The 26,522-nt window shown below is 41.7% G+C and overlaps 1 protein-coding gene across 7 annotated transcripts in view; it reads left to right on the top strand.

Moving 5' to 3' along the window:
* The window catches only part of ppfia2 (PTPRF interacting protein alpha 2), a 540,387-nt gene that overhangs the window by 477,774 nt on the left and 36,091 nt on the right, over positions 1-26,522 (top strand). For 6 of the 7 annotated variants that reach the window (XM_043709678.1, XM_043709676.1, XM_043709680.1 and 3 more), the window contains 3 exons: positions 6,707-6,882; positions 20,099-20,167; positions 23,960-24,110. In XM_043709678.1, the coding sequence (XP_043565613.1) occupies positions 6,707-6,882; positions 20,099-20,167; positions 23,960-24,110 (396 nt within the window). Of the gene's footprint in view, positions 1-6,706; positions 6,883-20,098; positions 20,168-23,959; positions 24,111-26,522 lie in introns of those variants that run through there. The other variant, XR_006314523.1, reaches the window with a different exon arrangement.

Genomic DNA, 26,522 nt, shown 5'->3' with positions numbered 1-26,522 from the left:
TCATAATTACCTTTGTTTAACTGTAACACCATTACATCCGTTTTGCCTTCTCTCTTTCAAACTGCAGTCTCAACTCTACCATATTATGATCGCTGTTTCCTAAGTGTTCCCTTACTTTAAGATTTTTTATAAAGTCTGGTTCATTACATAGCACTAGGTCCAAAATAGCCTGCTCCCTTGTGGGCTCCATGACAAGCTGTTCCAAAAAGCCATCCTGTAAGCATTCCAAGAATTCCCTTTCTTTGGATCCACTGGCAACATTATTTACCCAGTCCACCTGCATATTGAAGTCCCCCATGATCACCGTGACCTTGCCTTTCTGACATGCCTTCTCTATTTCCCAGTATATGTTGCGCCCCTGGTCCTGACCACTGTTAGGAGGTCTGTACATAACTCCCACTATGGTTTTTCTGCCTTTGTATTCCAACCCCACAGACTCCACATCATCCGACCCTATGTCATTCAATGCCATAGATTTAATTTTGTTCTTAACTAACAAGGCCAGCCCGCCCCCTCTGTCCACCTCCCTGTCTTTTCAATAAGTTGTAAATCCTTGGATGTTTAACTGCCAGTCCTGAACCCCCTGCAACCATGTCTCTGTGATTCCTACCACATCATAATCATTCACGATGATCTGTGCCTTAAGTTCATCTACTTTGTTACGAATGCTACGAGCATTCAGGTAAAGTGCCTTAATGCTAACATTCTTATCATTAGCGATATTGGAAGTCATAAGATGTCCAAAGTTATCCTTCCTTTTGCTTGTAATCCTAATCTGCCTCAAGGTTAAATCCACCTGCATCCATGCTATCCTCCTGTTTATCTTTCCATTTAACTCCATACTCCCTGTCGCTTTCACTTTCCCTTCCCCCCAACTCAGAAGTTTAAAGTCCTACTGACCACTCTATTTATCCTCTTCGCTAGAACATTGATACCAGATCGGTTCAGGTGGAGACTGTCCCAACGGTACAGATCCCCCCGGTTCCAAAACTGATGCCAATGCCCTATGAAATGGAATCCCTCTTTCCCACACCAATCCCTTAGCCACGTGTTTACTTCCCTAATTTTCTTATCCCTATGCCAATTGGCACATGGCTCGGGCAGTAATCCAGAGTTTATGACCCTTGAGGACCTGTACTTCAATTTCCTTCCTAGTATTTGATAATCTCCAAACAGGTCCTGCACCCTAGCTTTGCCTATGTTGTTAGTCCCCCACCCGCTCCAATATCCTTTCAAGCCGGTCGGAGATATCCCGCACCCTGGCACCGGGCAAGCAACACACCATGCGAGACTCCCAATCCAGCTTGCATAGGATACTATCTGTCCCCCTAATTATAGAATCCCCTATGACAACTACTTGTCTTTTTGCTCCCCCCTCTTGAATGGCCTTCTGCATCATGGTGCCGTGGTTAGCTGGCTCATCCTGTCCAGAGCCCTTAATGATCATTAACCTTTTTATTAAACTTAAAACTGCAACACTCAAGTGAAGTATTAATTTTCTAGATGTCACAATATTTAAATTACAACTGGCATAAGTTGACAACACATAATACAGAAGAAGCCATCAGCTGAAACAAAGTTCCACAGACTTGAGGTCATAGCTAATGAATTTCAATTTCATAGACAATAGCAGGAATGTTTTAACTCGGCTATTACTACCCTTTTTAAGGCATCTCGAGTCACAATCTAAGATTCAAAGTTAACAATCGCAGTCACTACATTTTCCCATATAGAAGCTGCAGCTAATGACTGTGGGCAAACATCATGGACTCTGGCCCCTGGTAAACCCCTGACTCCAGCAAGAGCCCCAGTTCATGGTTTTTGGGAAAAAGTACCACTCCATCAAAACGCAAGACGTCTGCGAAAGGCAGAAAATTAATTATAGAAAATAAGGTGATGGAAGATGAATTGAACAGGTATTTTTCATTAATATTCACTCTGGAGGTTGCGAATAACATCCCAGAAAGAAGTGTAAATTAAGAAATGAAAAGGAATGAGGAACTCAAGAAAACTACAATTACCAGGGAAGTAGTACTGATAAATTGTTCAGGGTGCAAACTGAACAACCCTCAGGTCCTAGTGGATTTCATCCTATGGTCTTAAAAGTAGTGGATAATTAAATAATTGTTACATTGGTTCCAATTTTACAAAATTCCCTAAAAGTGGAGAAGATTCCACTAGATTGGAAAATAGTGAATGTAACTTTTTATTCAAAAAAAGGAGTAAAAAGGAGTGACGTAGATAGCAGGAAGCTGCAGGCCAGTTAGCATAACATCTATCATTGGGATCCTTTTTGACAACAGGTGAGGTCTCAAAGGACTGGAGAATGGCCAATGTTGTCCCATTGCTTCAGAAGAGTAGCAGAGAAAATCGAGGCAATTACAGACCTGGGAGCCTAATGTCGGTGGTCGGGAAATTATTGGAAAAGATTCTCAGAGACAAGATCTGTATGCATTTAGAAGCAAATAGAATTATTAGAGATAGACAGCATTGTTTCATGCTGGGGAGGTTGTGCCTCACAAACTTGATTGAGTTTTTTCAGGAGGTGACAAAGATGATTGATGAGGGTAAAGCCCTCTTCCATGTTGTCTAAATGAACTTCAGTAAAGCCTTTGACAAGTTCCCTTCTGGCAGACTGGTACAAAAAGTGAAGTCACATGGCTTCAGGGGTGAGTTGGCAAGGTGGATTCAGAACTGGCTTAGTCATAAGAGACATAGGATAGCACTCTAAGGATGCTTTTCAGAATGGAGGGTTGTGATTAGTGGTGTTCCACAGGGATCAGTGCTGGGACTTCTGCTGTTCGTAATGACTTGGAGAAAAACATGGCTGGTCTAAATAGTAAGTTTGCAGATGTTACAAAGAGTTGTGGGTAGTGAGGAGGATTGTCAGAGGATACAGCAGAATATAAATCAGTTGGAGGCATGATCAAAAAAATGGCAGGCAGAGTTAAATCCGGACAAATGTGAAGTGATGCATTTTGGAAGGTCAAGTATGGATGGAAATTATACAGTGAATGGCAGAACCCTTAGGAATATTGATATGCAGAAGAATCCGGATGTGCAGGTCCACAGATCACAGCAAAGATAGATAAGGCAGTAGAAAAAGCATACAGCATACTTGCCTTCATTGGAAGTGGCATTGAGTACACAGTTAGGCAACTTATGCTGCAGCATTATGGAACTTTAGTTAGGCCACACTTGGAATATTGCATACAGTTCTGGTCACCATACTACCAGAAGGTTGTAGATGCTTTGGAGAGGATACAGAAAGGTTTACCAGGTTGTTGCCTAGTATGGGGGATTTTAGCTATGAAGAAAAGTTGGATAGACTGGGTTTGTTTTCACTGAAACACAGGAGGTTGAGGGGCAACCTGACAGAAGTTTATAAGATTGTGAATGGCATGGATAGAGTTGGAAGAATTAAGCTTTTTCCCAGAGTTGAGGATTCAATTACTAGGGGACGCAGGTTAAGCGTGTGAGGAGGGGCGTTTTAAAAAGATGTGCAAAGGGTGGTGAGTGCATGGAACACGCAGGAGGTGGTGGAAGCAGACACAATCACCGCATTCAAGAAGCACCTGGATGAATATGTAAATTGGAAGGGATTACAGAGATACAGATCCTCTAAGTGACAACAGTCTTAGTATGGAAGGTTAAAATGTGTTGGCACAGGCTTGTAGGGCTAAAAGGCCTGTTCCTGTGCAGTATTGATTTTGTTCTTTGTTTTTTGGGAAAGTGTTAGAAGCTACTGTTAAAGATATTATAGCAGGGCACTTGGAAAAGTTCAAGGTAATCAGGTAGAATCAACATGGTTTTGTGAAATCATGATTAACCAATTTATTTTGAGTTATTTGACGATGTAATATATGCATTGGATAGAGGGGAATGGTGGATGTACTACAAATTTCCAGAAGCCATTTGATTAGATACCACAGCAAAGGTTGTTTGGGCAATAAAAGCTCATGATCCCTCACTTAGAAGATTGGCTAGCTAACATGAAACAATTGATAAGGTGTGATGTTGCAAGAATGCAGGTAGGTGCTAAGTGAGCGAGCACTTTGGGAGAAAATGAGCTGTCCTGCAATCCAGCCTGGTCCAATCTGTGAACTGAGTGCATGTCCATCTGTGTAAAGTGACTTTGCTGCAGCTATTTAATATGAGTTGCTAGTGCACCCTGCAATGCAATGTTGTCCTTCTTGAATGACCTGCAAGTGGATTGGAGAGTTTTATAAAGGCCATGAGAAGTTGGCAACTTCTGTCTGCCAGTGTCATTGGATGAAGAATATGTGTGGCTGTTGCCCTTGAATCATGCCCTGAGATGCATTTTGGACCTAAGCAACATAGAGGTTCTTCGGATCAAGCAACAAGCTGAGGTTGCCAGGTCAAGGTTAGAGAGGTGCTGGAAAAGCATAGCAGGTCAGGCAGATCCGAGGAGCAGGAAAATCAATGTTTCGGGCAAAAACCCTTCATCAGGAAGCATGTTTCCTGATGAAGGGCCTTTGCCCGAAACAACGATCTTCCTGCTCCTCGGATGCTGCCTGACCTGCTGTGCTTTTCCAGTACCACTCTAATCTTGACTCTAATCTCCAGCATCTGCAGTACCCACTTCTGCCTGAAGTTGCCAGGTACCCACTCTCATTTCCATGTCGAGTTTCTCAGCATCAACATGTTTAGCATGTTTGGTAAGATAGGACTCTGAATAATCATGAGTAAAGTTGGTCCACTAATCAGGCAAATTGCCACTGCCTAATGAAAAAAACACCACACTACTAGTCAAAAGCATAAAAGATGGAGCAGCATGCTTCCAGTGTTGAAATCGGCCTGACTTTACTTCTTGCCAGATACTGCCACATTTCTCACCACAGCCTATATCAGTCAGACTCCTATAAGATTCCACTCATTGATAATACCCCCCAACCCAGCCATCTACAATCTCATGCTCACCTTCATTCAGTGACACTGTTCATCCCTCTTCACCTCAAAAAACTGCTGAACTCTCTTTATCCCTCTGCACACTTCACCAATGCTGACTCTTCTCACATCAGCCAGACTTAAGTCAGAAATTCCAGAAAGTACTGTATATCAGGAGTTTCCGGGAGGGTTGAGCATTTTCTGGTGAGGGAATGGGTGAGTAATGTTGGAGATGTCAAAGAGTTGAGGTATTGAACTCTATTGGTGTTGGGAGTGAAGACATCTAAGCTGGGAATAACATTGCCAGGAGAGACAGTAACATGGCTGGGAGGGAATTGAACATGGCAGGATGTATATGGTTGCCTTTGTGCTTGACAGCCCAATTGATTTACTTAGAATTCCATTTTATATTGGCTATGTAAAATTCTAAGTAATTGTGCAGAATTTGTGCAGTAATCTGGCTAAATGTAGTGTAAATACTGCATGTCTCCATTGTTCTGCCTATCTGATCACAGTCATAGAAATCATGACGTCTACTAGGCAGAGGAAATCCGGCATTAGTCGTTTAAATTCCTGCATGAGTCATGTAGATGTGCGTATGTTGGGACTTCCTCAGGAACCCAAAGTACATCAGTGACTTCAGTTGGATTGAAGGTGTTTTCCCATATCTGGAATATTCAGGATGTAGTTCTTGTTGAGGGACATTTTGGTGAAATTAGGCACCAAATAAGAGTGACCAAGATCAGGACTGAGGTAAGTTACATTTGAAGTTTTTATGAATTCAGAAGCAGCATGAATTTTATGATGGCCACAGGGCCTACAGATAAGCGTGACACCTCCCCCCACAGCTGGTAAATTCTCAGTAATGAGGTATAACACTGAGTACCATGGTAGTGACTCAGTATTTGCCATTTACCCACCCTGCTGCATTCCATCTGCAATTTTCTGACAAATTCTGGTTCATGGAAGTGACAATCATGCCTGTAACTCACTCCATTTCCTGCATCCTGAGATAGGTGATATGTTATTGATATTTTGATTTGACTGAGCTGTCTACAGAGATGCAATTAGTAGTGAATGCTGAGCATGAAGATAGGATTAAAAGCCTTACAGCTTGAACACATGAAGTACCAAGTTTGGCTGTGCCCAAAATCTACTTCTCTGACATTATCTTGTATTTGTCAGTTGAACATGCATAACTACTTATAAAATTTACTAGCCAAATTGCTGATTTTGCCATTTGTCTCTTTTAAGGAATATCTCAGTGGTTGGCACTGCTGCCTCACAATGCCAGAGGCCCAAGTTTTATTCCAGCCTTGGATGATTGTCTATGTGGCATTCTCCCCATGTTTGCATTGGTTTCTGCCAAGTGCTTCAGTTTCCTCCCACAGTCCAAAGATGTGCAGTTAGCCATGGTAAATGTGAGGTTAGAGGGATAGGATTGGGGGGGGAGCTGGGTCTGAAGGGGATGCTCTTTGGAGGGTCGGTGCCGACTCGATAGGCCAAATGGCTTCTTTCAGCACTGTAGGTATTCTATGATTTTATATGACTGTAATGCATTTATTAGAATCTCTGGAATATTTGAATAAAGTTTTAGCATCAGAGAAGACTAGTTCATTGCATATTGTGATATAACAAAGTCAAAGAAAAAAATTAAAGCATTTGATAATCAGGGTATCAATTTTTTTGCAGTATAAATTGGAACAGAAGAGATTGTACCCTATAAGTTAAGAACTTGATGTTATTAAAATCTAAGAAAAGAAAGTTCATGCTCATTTTATAGTTTCACATTCTTCAGATGCAATAGTGTGGAGCAATGACCGTGTCATCAGGTGGATACTGTCCATTGGCCTTCGAGACTATGCAAACAACCTGATGGAAAGTGGTGTTCATGGAGCACTCCTAGCCTTGGATGAAAACTTTGATTATAGCAGTTTGGCTTTAATACTTCAAATTCCCACTCAAAACACACAGGTAAACGTAGCCCAATTTCATTTACCCTAAAGATAATTTTTCTTTGTTTGATTTTAAAGTAGCAATTTCACTCTTATTTATTGGAAAATATTGCAGCTTTAAAATAGGATAATGTGTTAGTTTTACAGACGTTTTGTTTCTGATATCTAAATTTGATTCAGACCTATATACTTCTGCTCTGTTGTTACTTAAAGAATTTCTGCTATTGAAGGTTCTCAGGCAATATTTCTCTTATTCACACACAATAATTAAATGGGCATGTTTTCTCAAGAAGGAGATCAGAGTGGGTCGTGCAATTATTCATCCAGGTTTGGTTGATTTGAATCTGAGATGTAGGTACTGAGTACCTGGCTTTTGCCATTCTTGATCTGGCAGTATATGGCAATAGTGTTAATTAAAACATATTAATAATATAAACAAGTAACATGTAAATTCCAACATACTGTCTTTTTTAAAACTGTTCAAGAATTGTAACACAATATTACATCTTGATTTCATTCTAAAGTAATTTCATGTGAATTTCTGAGCGAAAAATACACCAAGTGAATTTCTGAGTGAATGCCTCTGTCATTCTGGTAGTTCAGCACCACAGGACCCAGTTAAGGTTAAAAATATTAATTGCTCTTGTGCATTTCCAGAGTGGCCCTGCATTAATTGCCATGTTTTAGAATGCAATAGCATGTGTTATAGTATTTTCTCATATATAAATCTACCAGTCACACACACAGAATGGTGAAATAATAAAGTGGGTTCCTTATTTAAATATAAAATTGAATGGAAGGCAATGTACAATACACCTTACTTTTAGTATTGCTGCTTCAGATACCCAACAAATCAAGATTGACACTGGCTTAAAATATGATTAGTAATATATGAACCAGAGGCATGCAGTATGCACATATTGTGACATACTCAAAGTCTAATTCGGTTTTGACAGCTGATCTGACTTTTTGAACCCTGCTACTCTAGTCAGTACTTTCTCTTAAATATGCACAGCTGAGTATGCATTCAGTAGCATCTCTTGCCAGCTCTATTTTAAAGGCATCACATCCAACTTATGGTTGAGTTACTTTAAACTGTTTACTTATTGATCCTAATGTGGAAGTACACTGAGTTTTTGGAGGTCCTGTGAAATGTCAAACAAATCATCAGAAAGTGGTGTTGAATGTTTGGAAGTTTTTGGATGTTTGGAAGAAGTTGTGTACTCAGAAGTGCCTGTAAGCACACCAATTTCTCCCAAGCATGAGAAGCAGAGAGAGATTATGAATATATGACTGGCAGTTAATGTAGAAGACTTACATTAATTAATGAATTAATTACTTAATTACATTAAGTACTTATCAGCACAGGAATGGTAAAAGTATGGTAAAAGGAGGAATTGGGATATTTAAAGACCAAATTATTACATGGATTTACATGGAGGCAAGAGGCATGGCTGATGTATTAAAAGTATGCTTGCAACTATCTTTACCTGCAAAGCAGATGCTGCCGAGACTATGGTAACACATGAAGAAATGCTGTCACTAGAAGGGTTTAAAATGGATAAGGATATATTGGATACAATGTCAATACTTCTAATTGGTTAGGCACTAGGACAGGATAAGATGCAGCAAAGGATATTAAAGGAAGTGAGACTAGAAATTGCTGAGGCACTGGGATAAACTTTCAATCTCCTTAGTTTTGGGGTTGGTGCCAGAGGATTGGAAAATTGCAAATATCAAACCTTTGTTCAAAACAAAGGTTGTAAAAATTAGTGCAGCAGTTACAGACCAGTTTAACTTCAGTGATGGGGATAACCTCTGGAAATAATCACTGAAGGTAGAATTAATATTCACATAGAAAAATGTGGGTAGAGTTGGGATAGATAGTGTGGACTTCTTGAGGAAATGTCATGTCTAACTTGCTGGAGTTTTCTGAAAGGATAACAGGGAGGATTGATTAATGCAAGGCTAATGATGTAGTGTACACAGGCTTCCAAAAAGTCTTCCTTCCAGTGCTACACAACAGGGTGGTAAGGAAAGTTACAGATCGTGGAGGAATAGTACCAACACGAATACAAAATTGGCTCAATATTAGGAAGCAGAGGTATTTTTCAGGCTGGAAGAAAGGTTGTGATGAAGTTTCTGAGGGTCAATATTGGATCTCTTGCTTTCCCTGTTACATATAAATGATCCAGATCTTGATGCATGGAGGCAATTTCAAAGTTTGTAGAGAATGCAATACTTGGGAGAATTGTAAACTCCAAAGAGGACAAAATACAAACTCAAAAAGACATTTATGTATTGTTGGCATTGGTAGAGAGGTGGTAGATGAATTTCAAAGTAGAGAAATATGAGGTGATATAGTTGGATATAAGGAACATGGAGAGATTGAATAAAAGAAAGGGCACTTTTCCAAATGATGTGCAGGAACAGAAAGACCTAATTGTAAGTGTACATAAGCATTAAAGGTGGCAGGAAAGGCGCAGGGAGCTATTTCTAAAGCTCAAAAATACAGGATTCTTGGATTCATTAACTGGGGCGTAGCATACAAGATGAGGAAGATTATGATGAATTTATGTAAGATGCTGGTTGGACCTCAGCTGGAGGACTGTGTACTTTTCAGAGCACCTACTATAGGAAGGATATGAACGCATTTGAGATCGTGCAGAAGAGGTTTACGAGAATGGTTCCGGGAATGAAACAGTTCAGTTGTGAAGAAAAATTGGAAAAGTTGGATCAATCTTACATGGACAGGAAAGTGCCTCACTGGGCACTGCAGTGGCTTCAAGACAGAAATGTGGGCCAGGGAATACGGTGGTTTGTTAAAATGGCCAGGAAATGGAAGCTTGAGGTCATTTTTGTGGACCGATTGTAGGTGTTCCACAAACATCCAGTCTGTGTTTCATCTCCCTAAAGCAAGGACCACATTGTGAACAGTGAATGGGAGTAAATTGCAGGTAAATTGTTGATTCACCTGGAAGATGAAGTAATTGCTGGGCCCCTTGCTGAGACATTTGTATCATCAATAGTTACAGGTGAGGTGCCAAAAGTCTGAAGTTGGTTAACATGGTGCCACTATTTAACAGAGGAGGTAAGGAAAACACAAAGAACTTTAGACTGGTGAGGCTGACATTGGTGTGGGTAAGTTGTACAGGGAATCCTCAGGGACAGGATTTCCATGCATTTTGATAAGCAAGCACTGATTAGGGATAGTCAACATGGCTTGTGCTTGGGAAGTCATGTCTCATGATCTTGATTGAGTTTTTTGAAGAAGTGATGAAGAGGATTGATGAGGGCAGAGTGGTGGACATGATCTATATGGACTTTAGTAAGGCATTTGACAAGGTTCCTCATGGTACACTGGTTAGCAAGGTTAGATCACATGGAATACAGGGAGAACTAGCCATTTGAAACTGGCACAAAGGGAGAAGACAGAGAGTAGTGACGGAAAGTTGTTGTTCAGGCTGGAGGCCTGTGACCAGTGGTGAAAGTGAAGACTGCAGATGCTGGAGATCAAAGCTGAAAAATGTGTTGCTGGAAAAACGCAGCAGGTCAGGCAGCATCCAAGGAGCAGGAGAATCGACGTTTCGGGCTTCCTGAAGAAGGGCTTATGCCCGAAATGTCGATTCTCCTGCTCCTTGGATGCTGCCTGACCTGCTGTGACCAGTGGTGTGCCACAAGGATCGATGCTAGATCCACTGGTTTTCATCATTGATAGAAATGATTTGGATGTGAACATAGGACATATGGTTAGTAAGTTTGCACGTGACACCAAAATTGAAGGTGTAATGTACAGCGAAGAAGGTTACCTCAGAGTACACAGGGATCTTGATCAAATGGGCCAATGGGCTGAGGAGTGGCAGATGGAGTTTAATTTAGATAAATGTAACATGCTGCATTTTGGAAAGCCAAATCTGGGTAGGACTTATACACTTAACGATAAAGTCCAAGGGAGTGTTACTGAACAAAGAGAGTGCAGGTTCATAGTTCATTGAAAGTGGAGTAATAGGTAGATAGGATAATGAAGAAGTTGTTTAGTATACTTTCCTTTATTGGTCAGTGCATTGAGTAGAGGAGTTAGGAGGTCATGTTGCAGCTGTACAGGATGTTGGTTAGGCAACTTTTGGAATACAGGTATCCCCCACTTTTTGAACGTTCACTTTACGCAATTTCGCTTTTACAAAAGACCTACATTAGTACCTGTTTTCGCAATCCAAAGAGGATTTTTGTTTTTACGAAAACTGGCGATACTATTTCCCATATAAATCATGCACCTTCGCTTTCTGCCATTTCCGGTTTACGAAAGGTTTCCTAGGAACACTCTAGTTTCAGATCGCGGGTTACCTGTATTGTGTGCAAGGATGTTACCAGCGTTGGAGCTATAGGGAGAGGCTGAATAGCTTGGGTCTGTTTTCCCTGGAGCATCGGAGCTGAGTGGTGACCTGATAGAGGTTTATAAGATCATGAGGGGCATGAATAGGGTAAATAGACAAGGTCTTTTCCTACAGTGGGGCCATCCAGAAATAGAGGACATAGGTTTCGGGTGAGGGGGGAAAGAATTGAAAGGGACCTAAGGGGTAGCTTTTTCATGCAAAGAGTGGTGCGTGTATGATGCTGGAGACTACTGGAGGAAGCCAAGATGGATCACCCACATGGCACTTCTGGTTGAAGATTGCTGTGAATACTTCAGCCTTATCTTTTGCACTGATATGCTGGACTCTTCTATCATTGAGTTGTTTCATTGTCCACCAGATGTGGCAGGACAATAGAGCTTAGATCGGATCCATTGGTTGTTGGATCACTTAGCTCTGTTTATCACTTGCTGCTTATGCTGTCTTGCATGTAAGTAGTCATGTTTTGTAACTTCAGGTTGACAACCTATTTTTATGCCTGGTACTGCTCTGGGCATTCTCTCCTGCACTATCTATGGATTCAGGGTTGATCTCCTGGCATTATGGTAATGGCTGAATGGTTATATGCTAAGCGAAGAGGTTGCAGATTGTGCCAGAGCACTGTTTGCTGTGTTGATGGTCCCCAGCACCTCATTGATGCCCAGTCTTCAGTTGCTATATCTGTTCAAAATCTGTTTTATAATGGCAATAGTGCCACACAACATGATGGATGGTATTCTAAATGTGAAGATAGGGCTTTGTATCCACAAATACTGTACGGAAGGTCACTCTTACTGATACTGTCACAGACAGATGCACTTGTAGCAGGCAGATTGGTAAGGATGAAGTCAGGTATGCTTTTCCTCTTCTTGGTTTCCTCACCACCTGCTGCAGACTCAGACTAGCAGTTGGATCCTTTAGGACCAGACAAGCTCAATCAGCAGTGCTGTTGCTGAGCCACTCTTCATGGTGGACATTGAAATCCGCTACCTAGAGTACATTTTTCACCCTTGTTACCCCTAGTACTTCCTCCAAGTGTTGTTCAACATGCAGGAGTACTGATTTATCAGCAGAAGGAAAATGTGACAATCACTAATATCCTTTAGGGAAGGAAACTGCTGTCCTTACCTGGTCTGACCTATATGTGACTCTAGACCCACAGAATGTGGTTAACTCTTAACTGCCCTCTAGGCAACAAATGCTGGCCTAGCCAGTGTCGCCAATAGTGATTGTAATGAGGTCAGCTAGATGGACAATATCAGTTCTTGACTGGGCTATTAATCTGGTCCAATCATGGACCCTTGGCTGACAGATATAAACAGGTGTGTCAGAGAATCTGTTACTCTGAGAACTGGCTCTGAGAGAGGTGGATCAGCATCAAGGACTCTTCATGTGCAAATAAATGGTGATGGGATACTGACCTCAGTGGAGTTATTTCAGTAGTGACGAGAGAAAAAAAAGTGTCCTGAATAAATTCGCTTGCAACAGTCATCTTTGACTTGGGGTAAGCATTTCTGGCATCATGCCATTATTTGCAAAGCTTGACTCATTCGATCCTACCATCGAAGACTAGGTCCAGTATGTGGAAAGAATATTTTCCAGGCAGATGACATTGGGGCTGATGAAAAGCAATGAGTAATTCTGACAGCTTGTGGACCTGCAACTTTTTTTAGTAATTATGAGCCTGACTTTCAATGAGGCAACAGATATTAAAACCTTTCAAGAGTTGAGAGATTTGGTTCAGGAATATTATGACCCCAACACACCTCTAATTTTAAGATGCTATTGCTTTGACTCAGCAGTTTGTGAACTGGGGAATCATTTGGAGATTTTTGATTAGGTTAAGATGACTGGCAGAGATGTATAATTTTGATTTAACCTTTAATGAGATGCTGTAGGTGTGATTAATGAAATAACTATGCAAAAGCACTTACTACTGAGGCCCAACTGGACTTCAAACTAGAACTAGCTTTATCATTGTAAAATGCGGCAAGTGGAGTAGATGAGTTGCAGCATATTCTGAATAAGCTTGGGGAATACCACTTGAGTAAAGGCAATTGCAGAGCCTGACTCAGGACATATCCTGAACAGAGACTTGAGATCAACCCAAAGCCAAACTCCAAAATCCAAAGTCTCAGCTAAATGGTTAAAATTTTCTTCAAGATCCAGGTAGGTAAGCCATTGTAGTTGCTGCCCGTATGTAGACTCAAGACAGCAAAAGATTACCACTAGATCTAAATTGAGTAAGAGAACTTATAGGTCAGTATCCAGGAGAGTGCACACCCGGGAAAGTCCAGCTACATCTAGTTTGGAGCAATTAAATTGCTTAGCAACATCCAAATCCAAACCAATGTAAATAAACACCTGGTTAAATGGTCACCCAATTCTAATGGAAGTCAATGGCACAGACTTTGCAGTGAACACAGAACCAGTCTTTAACAAAATTCGGTCTGGACATCAATCATTAAGTTTGTGCAAGATCTCAACTAGATTAAGGACTTACACCAGGGAACCTTTATAAGTTAATGATGTAACTTTGATTTTGTAATCTTATGAGAAGCAGCTGATTCAGTTCTCACTGATTGTGGTAAATGACTTGGGCCCTAGCTTGATGGGGCAAAATGAGGAAGATTGGCTCAATATTTTTCAGTTAGAAAATACCTGCCTAATTAAATACCCAGAAGATTTTCAGGAAGATCTCGGGATATCAAAGGAATCAAGGCCACCTTGCATGTTAACCAAGAAGGAATTCCCCGATCTGCAAGGCCTACCCAGTGCAGATATCATCAAACCAATCCAGTTTGCAGAATGGCCAGTACCGGGCATACCAATTGTGAAGCCTGATGGATCAGTTCACCTTTGTGGGGATTTTAAACAAATGATAAACTGTTTTTTGCAACTCAATAAATATCCTATCCCTGGCATAGAGGATTTATATGTAAAGCTTGAAGCAGGGGAGGCTGTCCTTCATGAAGTTGGACATGAACCATGAGTACTTACAATTTCAGTTAGACAAGGATTCCCAGACTTATGCTACAGTTAATACTCATAAGGGTTTGTATCAAAATACAAGACTGTCATTTGGAATATTGTCAGCCTGTGCAATTTTTCAACAGACAATAGAGAATAGCCAGTGTTGTCCTACTGTTTAAAAAGAGTAGCAGCGATAATCCTGGAAATTACATGCCTGAGAGTCTAATGTCAGTGGTAGGGAAATTATTGGAAAAGATTCTCAGAGACAAGATCTATATGCATTTAGAAGAAAATGGACTTATTTGCGAGAGACAGCCTGGTTTTGTGTGGGGCAGGTTGTGCCTCACTAACTTGATCAAGGTTTTTAAGGAGATGACAAAGATGATTGAGGTAAAAGGGGTTGATGTTGTCTATGTGGACTTCAGTAAAAACTGTGACAAGATCCCTTATGGCAGATTGGTACAAAATATGAAGTCAAATGCCATCAGGAGTGAGTTGGCAAGATGGATACAGAACTTACTTAGTCATAGGAAACAGAGCGTAGCATTGGAAGGATGCTTTTTGGAATGGAGGGCTGTGACGAGTGGTGTTCCACAGGATCAGTGCTGAGACCTCTGCTGTTCGTGATCTACATAATGATTTGGAGGAGAATGTAGCTGGTCTAAATAGTAAGTTTGCAGATGTTACAAAGATTGGTGGAGTTGCAGATAGTGAGGAGGATTGTCAGAGGATACATCAAAATATAGATCAGTTGGAGGCAGTGGGCAGAAAAATGGCAAGTGGAGTTTAATTTGGACAAATATGAGTTGATGCATTTTGGAAGGTGAAGTACAGATAGAAATTACAGTGAATTGCAGAAGCATTGGTATTGATAAGCAGAAGGATCTGGGTACATGGGTCCACAGATCACTGAAGATGACAGCACAGATAGATAAGGCAGTAGAAAAGGTGAATGGCATGCTTGCCTTCATTGGAAGGGGCATTGAGTACAGAGATAGACAAGTTATGCTGCAGCTTTCTAGAACTTTAGTTAGGCCACACTTGGAATATTGCATACCTGTAGGTTTGCCCACTGAGTTGGAAGATTCATTTCCAGACGTTTTGTCACCCTACCAGATAAGATCTTCAGTGGGTCTCCGGCCGAAGCACTGCTGATGATTCCTGCTTTTTAGAGTCATAGAGATGTACAGCACGGAAACTGACCCTTCGGTCCAACCTGTCCACACCGACCAGATATCCCAACCCAATCTAGTCCCACCTGCCAGCACCCGGCCCATATCCCTCCGAACCCTTCCTATTCATATACCCATCCTCTTAAATGTTAGCCTCTTAAATGTTGCAATTGCACCAGCCTCCATCACATCCTCTGGCAGCTCATTTCATACACGTGCCACCCTCTGTATGAAAAAGTTTGAGACATGATTTCCCACGCACAAAGCCATGTTGACTATCCCTAATCAGTCCTTGCCTTTCCAAATACATGTACACCCTATCCCTCAGGATTCCCTCCAACAACATACCCACCACTGAGGTCAGGCTCACCAGTCTATAGTTCCCTAGCTTGTCTTTATATATTTATATATTTTGGTTTCTTTCCCCTCTCACCCTAAACCTATGCCCTCTAGTTCTGGACTCCCCGATCCCAGGGAAAATACTTTGTCTATTTATCCTATCCATGCCCCTCATGATTTTATAAACCTCTAAGGTCACCCCTCAGCCTTCGACACTCCAGGGAAAACAGCACAAGTCTGTTCAGCCTCTCCCTATAGCTCCAATCCTCCAACCCTGGCAACATCCTTGTAAATCTTTTCTGAACCCTTTCAAGTTTCACAACATCTTTCCAATAGGAAGGAGATCAGAATTGCACGCAATATTCCAACTGTGGCCTAACCAATGTCCTGTACAGCCGCAACATGACCTCCCAACTCCTGTACTCCGCTGTCCACTACACCTCCAATTTTGGTGTCATCTGCAAACTTACTAACTATACCTCTTATGCTAGCATCCAAATCATTTATGTAAATGACAAAACATAGAGGACCCAGCACCGATCCTTGTGGCACTCCACTGGTCACAGGACCAGTCTGAAAAACAACCCTCCACCACCACCCTCTGTCTTCTATCTTTGAGCCAGTTCTGTATCCAAATGGCTAGTTCTCCCTTTATTCCATGAGATCTAACCTTGCTAATCAGTCTCCCATGGGGAACCTTGTTGAACTCCTTACTGAAGTCCATATAGATCACATCTACTACTCTGCCCTCAATCATCTTTGTTACTTCAAAAAACTCAATCAAGTTTGTGAGACATGATTTCCAACGCACAAAGCCATGCTGACTATCCCTAATCCCTTTCCAAATAGATGTACATCCTGTCCCTCAGGATTCCCTCCAACAACTTGCCCACCACTGAGGTCAGGCTCACTGGTTTTTAGTTCCCTGGTTTGTCTTTATATATTTATATATTTTGGTTTCTTTGGGTTGGTGATGTAATTTCCTGTTATTTTTCTCAGGGGATGGTAGATGGGGGTCTAACTGGATGTGTTTGTTGATTGAGTTCCAATTGGAACTCAATGCTTCTAGAAATTTACATGCATGTCTCTGTTGACTTGTCCTAGGATGGATGTATTGTCCTAGTCGAAGTGGTGTCCTTCCTTATCTGTATGTAAGGATACTAATGAGAGAGGGTCATGTTGTTTTGTGGTTAGTTGATGTTCATGTATCCTGGTGGCTAGTTTTCTGCCTGTTTGTCCAATGTAGTGTTTGTTATTGTTCTTTCATGGTATTTTGTAAGTGACATTACTTTTGTTTGTTGTCTGTATAGGGTCTTTCAAGTTCATTAGCTGCTGTTTTAGCATGTTGTTGGGTTTGTAGGCTACCATGAGACCAGGGGGCTTCAGTAGCCTGGCAGTCATTTCTGAGATGTCTTTGATTTAGGGGAGAGTGGTTGGGGTTTCTGGACATATTTTGTCTGTTTGTTTAGGTTTGTTACTGAGAAATCGGTGGACTGTGTTCATTGGGTAACCATTCTTTTTGAATATACGGTTTAGGTGATTATCCTCTGCTTTGTGTAGTTCCTTTGCGCTGCAGTGTGTGTTAGCTCATTGAAATAATGCTCTGATTTTGAAGTTCAAACCATCGTCTACAGGAAAACAACACATACGGACCAAATATTGAACTACAGCAGCAATCATCCCAACATCCACAAATTAAGCTACATCAGAACATTATTTCAACTAGAGGACAAGTTGGAAAGATGTGCGAGATAGGTTTGTCATACAAAGGGCAGTGAGTGCCTTGTACACGTTGTTAGAGGAGATGGTGGAAGCAGATGCAATAGCAGCATTCAAGATGCACCTGGAATTGGAAGGGAATAGAGGGATATGGATCCTGAAGTGAAGACAGTTTTAATATGGAAAGACAAAATGTAGTAGTGTAGGCTTGGAGGGCTGAAGAGTCTGTTCCTGTGCTTTATTGTTCTTTGTTCTTTATTCAACATTTTACAAGGTTTAACCCAGGTCACTATTTATCTAGATGATGTGCTAATAACAAAGAAGACCAATAAGGAGCACTTGGACATCGTCCTTAGATGTTTCTCCTCGGTGGGCTGACTTAGAAGGGAAAGATGTGTGTTTCAGGCATCCCAAGTGACCTACTTGGGCTACAGAGTCAACAAGACCATGTTACATCTGTTGGAAGATACAGTGAGAGCGATCAAAGGTGCCCTGGCTCCCATGTCAGTACAAGAGCTTAGGTCTTTCCTTGAGCTGGTGAACTATTCTGGAAAGTTTAGACATAATGTGGCCTCCATCCTAGTGACTTATAAAATACAATCAGCCTGGGAAATGGTCGCCTACCCAAGTCCTTCAGGGAGGTGAAGAAACAGCTCTATTCCTCGAAGGTATTGGCACACTATGATCCCAAGCAAGAACTGGTCTTGACATGCCATGCCTCCCTGAATGGCATCTGATTAGTATTAGCTCATAGGTGGTCCAATGGAGAGGAATGCCCAATAGTATTTGCATCCAGGACTTTGGCTAGTGCAGAGTGTAAATATGCCCAGATAGAGAATGAAGGTTTGGCGGTCATATTCTGAGTTGAGAAGTTCCACCGATACCTTCACAGAAGTAAATTTGTAGTAATAAGACTACAAACCCCTGGTAGGTGTACTAAAGTAGGGCAAGGCAGTGCTGCCCATACCTTCAGGCTGAATTCAGCAGTGGGTTCTAATATTAAGTGTGTATAATTACCACTTGAAACACCATCCAGGAGACCCGTAGCAAATGTGGATGCTATGAATCGCCTGCCACTGGCAGATACACTGCCATTTGTACCAGCACTGGAAAAATCCATATCTTTTTAAATTTTCTGGCCACACTTTCAGTCACAGCTGACAATATCATAATTTGGATGCAGAAAGATCCATTCCTGGAATAACTGAAAGAGCTGGTGGTGATGAGGAGGACCAAAGGGCCATCAGAATTGAAACTTTTTAAGCCCAAAGAAACCTGATCACAATAGAGGACAGCATATTATTCTGGGAGCGAGAGTAATTGTTCTGAGCAAAGGTAACCACTGGATAATGGCTGAACTCCACCAGGGTCATCCAGGGGTTTCCAAAATGAAGATTCTGTTGAGGTTATGTCTGGTGGTCAGAATTAGATGCAGGCATAGCCATGTTGTTAGCGCAGTGCCCAGAGTGCCAACATGGACAAAAATTACAACCAGCAGCTCCCCCATGTTCAGTGAAATAAGTATGTAAGTTAGCTCGCTGAACTTGAAGGTTTGTTTTCAGACGTTTCATCACCATACTAAGTAACATCATCAGTGAGAGTCTCTGGTGAAGCACTGGTGGTATGTCCCGCCTTTATTTCTAGGTCTTCGTTTCTTAAGGTGGGTGATGCCATTTCAGTTTTTTTTCAAGGGAAGATAGATAGGATCTAAAACGATGTGTTTATTGATGGAGCTCTGGTTAGAGTACCATGCCTCTAAGAATTCTCGTGCTGGCCTCCATCCAGGACTCTCTCTGTCTCTGCTCCAGGAATCGCCCATTACTCCGCTGCTGTTGCAGGACCCAGCCTGTACTCGTTCCACCACAGGACTCGGCCCATGGTCGCTCAGTTACACCACAAGACCTGGCACGTGTTTCGTCCCTCCGCCACGGGACACGGCCCATGCTCGGTCTGTTCTGCCATTAGAACACAGCCCATTCACTTCGCTCCACGACTCCAACAATTGGCAAGTCATTCTGGGTGAAAATGTGAAGATTTTTTCACTCAGCAACTTCTGAGCATCTGGAACAGTCTAACAGTCTAACAGTAGCTGGATGCAGACTCAGCAGTTATTCTCAAGAGATTTGGAATTTAACATTTTAAGAAAGTATTTGGAAGGCTTTGGGCAAATAGCAGGGGAGTTGGGAAAGATTTGCAGCATTTCCAGAGGGAGAGTATAGCTCCAATGGGTTGAATAGCTAGCAGCCCCATGCTCTTGTGTTTGTGTATGGTGAGCTGCTACCAGAATCTGAAATTACTTTGGCCACTTGTGTGCAGTAATTTAATTCCTTTGGGCACTTTACCCAAATGCTCAAAACCAAACTCCTGGCAAAACATCCTGCTCCCATCGACAATGTTGTGTTTGACTGGAGGATTTTCTGATTCCTTATGGTTACAGCATCTCTCTCTTCCTTTCAATCTCTTGTATAAATGCCTCTAGCAATCCAACAGAGAACTTATCAATCTTCTCTCTGGCCTTTTATATCATCAGTCAAGTTCACTTCTGTTTATGAAATATTATTCAACCAGTTGAATGAGCTGTAATGCAGTACAATATGTATTACTTTAAAAATCATTTATTAAATACTGCACTTTTCTTCAGGCAAGACAGGTACTTGAAAGAGAGTATAATAACCTTCTTGCACTTGGAACAGAGCGGGCTCTTGATGATGTGAGTAATTTCTCCATGCCACATTCATTGACTTTAAGTAATAGATTTAATAACAATGTTGTAAAATATGTATAAAATTTGTGGTTTGAAATTTATTTCTAACAATTTTTGACTATATATCCTTTAGATTCATCAATGAAGTAATTTTTGTTAATGTAGGTTGATTTTAAAACCAGGTAATAATTTAATATATGTTAGCCTAGAATTTCCTAATTAATTGGGCTGCTTTTATTGATCCAATTCCCCTCATTGGAGTGAACAGTGCAAAACATCACAGAATTCTAAATATAAATCACATTCAGAGCAATTTAAGTTTCCATAACCATTTGCACGAATGTTATGGACTAGGCCAGACCACTCAGAACATTCTTAAGCAGGCAGCCCAGACCACAGAGTCATAGAGATGTACAGCATGGAAACAGATCCTTCAGTGCAACTCGTCCATGCCAACCAGATATCCCAACCCAATCTAGTCCCACCTACCAGCACCCATCCCTTATCCCTCCAAACCCTTCCTATTCATATACGCATCCAGATGCCTTTTTAAATGTTGCAATTGTACTAGCCTCCATCACTTCATCTGACAGCTCATTCCATACATGTACTAACCTCTGTATGAAAAGGTTGCCCCTTAGGTCTCTTTTATATCTTGCCTCTGTCATCCTAAACCTATGCCTGTAGTTCTGGACTCACTCTCCCCCAGGAAAAGACTGTCTATTTATCCTGTCCGTGCCCCTCATGATTTTATAAGCCTCTATAAGAGCGGCACGGTGGCTCAGTGGTTTACACTGCTGCCTCACAGTGCCAAGTTCAATTCCAGCCTCGGGCGATTGTGCAAACTCCACACAGACATTCTCCCCAAGTCTGCGTGGGTTTCCTCTGGGTGCTCCAGTTTCCTCCCACAGTCCAAAGATGTGCAATTCAGGTGAAACGGCCATGCTAAATTGCCCATAGTGTTAGGTGCATTAGTCAGAGGGAAATGAGCCTGGGTGGGTTACTCTTCAGAGGGTCAGTGTGGACTGGATTGGCTGAAGGGCCAGTTTCCACATTGTAGGGAATCTAATCTAATCTAAGGTCACCCCTCAGCCTCCGACACTCCAGGGAAAAGTAGCCCAAGCCTATTCAACCTCTACCCTGGCAACATCCTTGTAAAATGTTTGTGAGAAGATATGTAGCTCGGGTGCTCGTTATTGTGGTTCTGTTCGCCGAGCTGGGAATTTGTGTTGAAGGTGTTTCATCCCCTGTCGAGGTGACATCCTCAGTGCTTGGGAGCCTCCTGTGAAGAGCTTCTATGTTGTTTCCTCCGGCATTTATAGTGGTTTGTCTCCGGTTGTCAGTTCCAGCTGTCCGCTGAAGTGGCCGGTATATTGGGTCCAGATCGACGTGTTTGTTGATAGAATCTGTGGATGAGTGCCATGCCTCTAGGAATTCCCTGGCTGTTCTGTTTGGCTTGTTCTATAATAGTGTTGTCCCAGTCGAACACATGTTGCTTGTCTTCTGCGTGTGGCTACTAAGGATAGCTGATCGTGTCGTTTCGTGGCTAGTTGGTGTCCATGGATATGGATCATTAGCTGTCTTCCTGTTTGTCCTATGTATTGTTTTGTGCAATCTTTGCATGGGATTTTGTACACTACGTTGGTTTTGCTCATGCTGGGACAACACTACTATTATAGGACAAGCCAAACAGAACAGCCAGGCAATTCCTAGAGACATGGCACTCATCCACAGATTCTATCAACAAACACATCGACCTGGACACAATATACCGACCACTGCAGCGGACAACTGGAAGCGGCAGAGACAAACCACTATAAATGCCGGAGGAAACAACACAGAAGCGTTTCACAGGAGGCTCCCAAGCACTGAGGATGTCACCTAGACAGGGGACGAAACGTCTGCAACACAAATTCCCAGCTCAGCGAACAGAACCACAACATCCTTGTAAATCTTTTCTGTACCATTTCAAGTTATCAGAACATATGAATAGTCACTAAAAAGGCATCCTCACAGTTGCTCTCTCAAGACAACGTCAGCTATATTTTGCCCCATTTACAGACAGGAGGTTTTGCCAAAGGCCTGTCACGAGATTGAAATAAAGTCTGAATCCCAGAATTCAGCCAGGTTAATGCAGCACACCACTTTTTTTTTTAAAAGGGCTCTTCTTGAGATGTTCTCAAGGACTACATTTTGATTTTCATGGGCTATGTTTTGGCTGTCAGAGGATCCTTGTTCATTTGGACAAACTAATTTGTTAAATGATAAAGTCATGCACTGACAATACTTTTTGTGTTTGTGTTGACATGCTGGGTATTTAAACTCTCAAAGCAGAATTAGATTAATTCATCAATATCCTCAATAAATAGTAACCCTCCATTAAGTTAGTACTGTAGCACATGAGGAAAGCATTAACTTTCCAGACACCATAGCACTTAAGTTGATACAAGACTACAGACATGATATTATAAAACTACTTATTTCAAATTAACACACTTCTAAACACAAAGCCACCATCTCAAGAACTCCTTCTGCAGACCAAGAAAATCTGTAAAGCTGAGACTTTAAAACTATATATATATAATACCTTTTTAACTTCACCTCCCAACTCAATCCCATATTCCATCATCATTTGGAAGGAATTCATTACATCCGTGTTTTCAAAGTTTTCCTGATTCACAGTTAGCAGTGTCTTTCTTTGTTGTTGGGTTTGGAAACAATTATCTCTTTCTTAACCTCCCTCTTTCCTCTTTCTCTTTCACCCCTCTTGCAAACTCCACCTGCTCTTGAAGCTTCCTTCTTCCTGCACCTCTCTTTCAGAGGTCCTCCTTCTCCCAGGTCTCTAATTGCTCCTCCTTATCCCAACTCCCTCTTGCAACTGCTTCATCCAACCCACTCCTTCTTGCACCTCCTCCTCCATCCCACTCACCAAATACAGCCTCCTTACCCATTTCTTCCTGCAGCTTTCACAACCCAGCCACTCTCTTGTGGCCTCCTCCCCACCCAATATTCACCATTTGTTTCAGCCTCCTTCCTCACTCTATCCCTTTTGAAGTTATCACCAAACCTCTTCTGTAGATGCCTCTCCCCATTATCCCCATTCGGCAGTCCCTTCCATATCCAACCACAGTAAAACTCCAAGCTTCTGGCAAAAGGCATATACCTCAGCTACCACCCAAACGGCATGGCTCTCAGATCCTTGTCTCTGAGCTTCAGTCTATGATTTTGACAAAGATCTCAGTCTGTTGTCTCAAGCAAGAGGTACAGCTTCCAGAAAGGTCCTCAAGCTGCCAGCAAAAACCATTACACACTGACGGGCAGGTTCTTGGCCACCAGCACTAGATCTTCCCATTTCCTCCAGGAAAACACAGCTCTGCCTCCCTTCATTACTGCCACTGCTTAATTTTTAAATGCTCACAGATCAGTTCCCTCAGTGATTGTTGATAGGCTCCTCTCGCATATCACCAGCGAACACAGGAGGGAACCAGCCTATGAGTTCTTTCCACCAATTCTGTCTGTTTTACCTGTACAGGTAACCTTTGTCTGAAGTCCCCTATAATTGAATTTCCTGGTCAGTTTGATTTCAGAGCAGATTCACCTATTGTCTCCAGCTGTTTTGAACCCGCATTACAAGCATTTCTATTTTCTGTCTGACGTCTCAATGTGGGGAGAAGACAAATTGCGATTTAGATTTAGATTTGTCATGTTTATATAAAAATAGTGGTTTTTGCATGTTATCTGCAAATTATAAACCATGTAAATATGCTGCATTATTTTCTTTACATACATTACCACAAGGACGATGAGAAAAACTTTCAACGAAGGCCGTCCTGGAGAAAACAGTTCCCTCCCCGTGAAGTTCATGGAATCAGCATGATGCCTGGATCTTCTGAAACACTTCCTGCAGGTTTCAGATTAACAACCACATCCACAAAAAGATCATCTGATGGTTTGTATTATTGAATTGCACACGTCCCTTTCAAATTATCAAAATACTTTAAAACTGTTCTTGCCAGGTTCAAATGGAATCCCTTTCTGAAGCAGTGGATGTGCTTTGCTTCCTTAAAACGGGCCATCATTATGGCTTTTGAACTCAAAATACCTGTCATCCATGATCCTAAATTAAAGTGTTGCATTACAATTCACAATTACTGCAAAGAGTGGGGAAATTTCTCAACTGTAAGTTCTTCTCAGCAGGTAACTTGGTTGGAAATCGGTTGCTTATGTCTTGTACTGTTTACAAGCTTCACATAGGTTCTTGCATTTTTGAACTTTTGTGGGATTTACCTGCCAAATTGTATCTGTTTTCATTTGTCTACTGTATGTCAGATTTAAGACCAATTGCTTGTAGCAGTAGGTTTCCTTGGTTGGCACTATTGATCCAATCTGGTTAAATTAGACTGAGTTGTATCTGGCTTAGCTGGGATCAGCCATTGAAGATGAAAGAAGGAAAATTTCAGCCAAAAGCTTGAATTTTCACCATAGCGGTAGGTTTGTTTTTGAAGCAAAAAACCACCTCTGATAGGAAACAAAAAATTAAGGTTTTTTGGTGCAGTAAACCCTTAATTGGTAGGAAAATGCATTTCCTATTCACTTAGAGCTAGTCATTTTCATCTGATATGGTGTGAAAGAATGCCTGAGAGCTAATGGAATGAGTGAATAGATGATGGATATATTAATTAATGGTTAATTCTGTATGAATTGGCTGTATGAATACTGGGACTTATAATTATTGGGATGTGAGTTTTATGGAATATAACTATAAAATAAAGCTGTCATCGAAAGTATAGACTTGGACCATATTTAAATATGGAGAAAGTGAGGATGCGGATGCTGGCGATCAGTCGAGAGTGGTGCTGGAAAAGCACAGCAGGTCAGTCAGCATCCGAGGAGCAGGAGAACCGACATTTTGGGCAAGACCCCAAAGAGCTCATTCCTGATGAAGGAGTCTTGCCTGAAACGTCAACAAACAGAACCACACTGCCAACCCCCATATTTAAATACAGTCCTCTTCTAATGTGTAACACCCATGGGAATGGGATGGAGACAGATCCGATATATATCAGTGATGTCAGACCGCATGGAATTAGAGGCTACTGAGAGATGATTTTATGTGAAACTTCAAGTGTCGTTTAAGACAGTTTTCAATGAAAGGTAAAATTTGCCAAAAGCCTGGCTTCCCACCATCATGGTATCCCAATCAAGGACACAACCCAAGGCAAGACACACAAAAAATGAGTTTGTTGCTCAGAAATCATCATCACTAAACCAAACAAATTAGAGGAGACCGACAAAACACCAATAATAGAAGAACAAAGAAAATTTACAGCCCAGGAACAGGCCCTTTGGCCCTCTAAGCCTGAGCTGATCCAAATGTACTGTCTAAATCTGTCGGTCAATTCCTAAGCATCTGTATCCCTTTGCTTCCCACCTACGTATGCATCTGTCCAGATGCATCTTAAATGAATCTACCATGCCTGCCTCTACCACCTCTGCTGACAACGCGTTCCAGACACCCACCACCCTCTGTGTGAAGTACTTGCCGCGTATGTCCCCCTTAAACTTTCCACCTCTCATATTTGAAAGTGTGACCTCTTGTTATTGAATCCTTCACCCTGGGGGAAAAAGTTTGCCTCTATTCACCCTATCTATATCCTTCATGATTTTGTAAACCTCAATCAGGTCCCCCCTCAATCTCCTTTTTTCTAATGAAAACCTAAACCTAACCTACTCAACCTCTCTTCATAACTGAGGAGAAAGTGAGGTCTGCGGATGCTGGAGATCAGAGATGGAAATGTGTTGCTGGAAAAGCGCAGCAGGTCAGGCAGCATCTAGGGAACAGGAGAATCGACGTTTCGGGCATTAGCCCTTCTTCAGGAATGAGGAAAGTTGGTCCAGCAGGCTAAGATAAAAGATAGGGAGGAGGGACTTGGGGGAGGGGCGTCGGAAATGTGATAGGTGGAAAGAGGTCAAGGTGAGGGTGATAGGTCAGACTGGGGTGGGGGCGGAGAGGTCGGGAAGAAGATTGCAGGTTAGGAAGGCGGTGCTGAATTTGATGGATTCTGTTTGAGAATGTGGCTGAAGAGCTTCTATGCAGTTTAGATTATTATGCTGCACTTTGTTCTGTTTAAATACTTAATTTACTTATTTCATCAGCTTCAGAGGAAGGGGGACTTCCTGTTTTTGTCTACATCTCGGTCAGTCTAGGTTATGGGGTGTTAACAACAGGTGGTAAGTGTTTATTACTTGGGCTATTTTACAATGAACAGGGCTTGTTTTGTATCTGTTGTGTTGTGTTCCTCTTTGATCTGGAGTTCTTGCCACCAGTCTGCATTTTTAAATATTTTCATAACTATTCTTG

Source organism: Chiloscyllium plagiosum, chromosome 19 (genome assembly GCF_004010195.1).
Source record: "Chiloscyllium plagiosum isolate BGI_BamShark_2017 chromosome 19, ASM401019v2, whole genome shotgun sequence".
Lineage (NCBI taxonomy): Eukaryota > Metazoa > Chordata > Chondrichthyes > Orectolobiformes > Hemiscylliidae > Chiloscyllium > Chiloscyllium plagiosum.
Note: the sequence above shows the minus strand (reverse complement) of the source record. Positions and strands in the feature narration are given on the sequence as shown.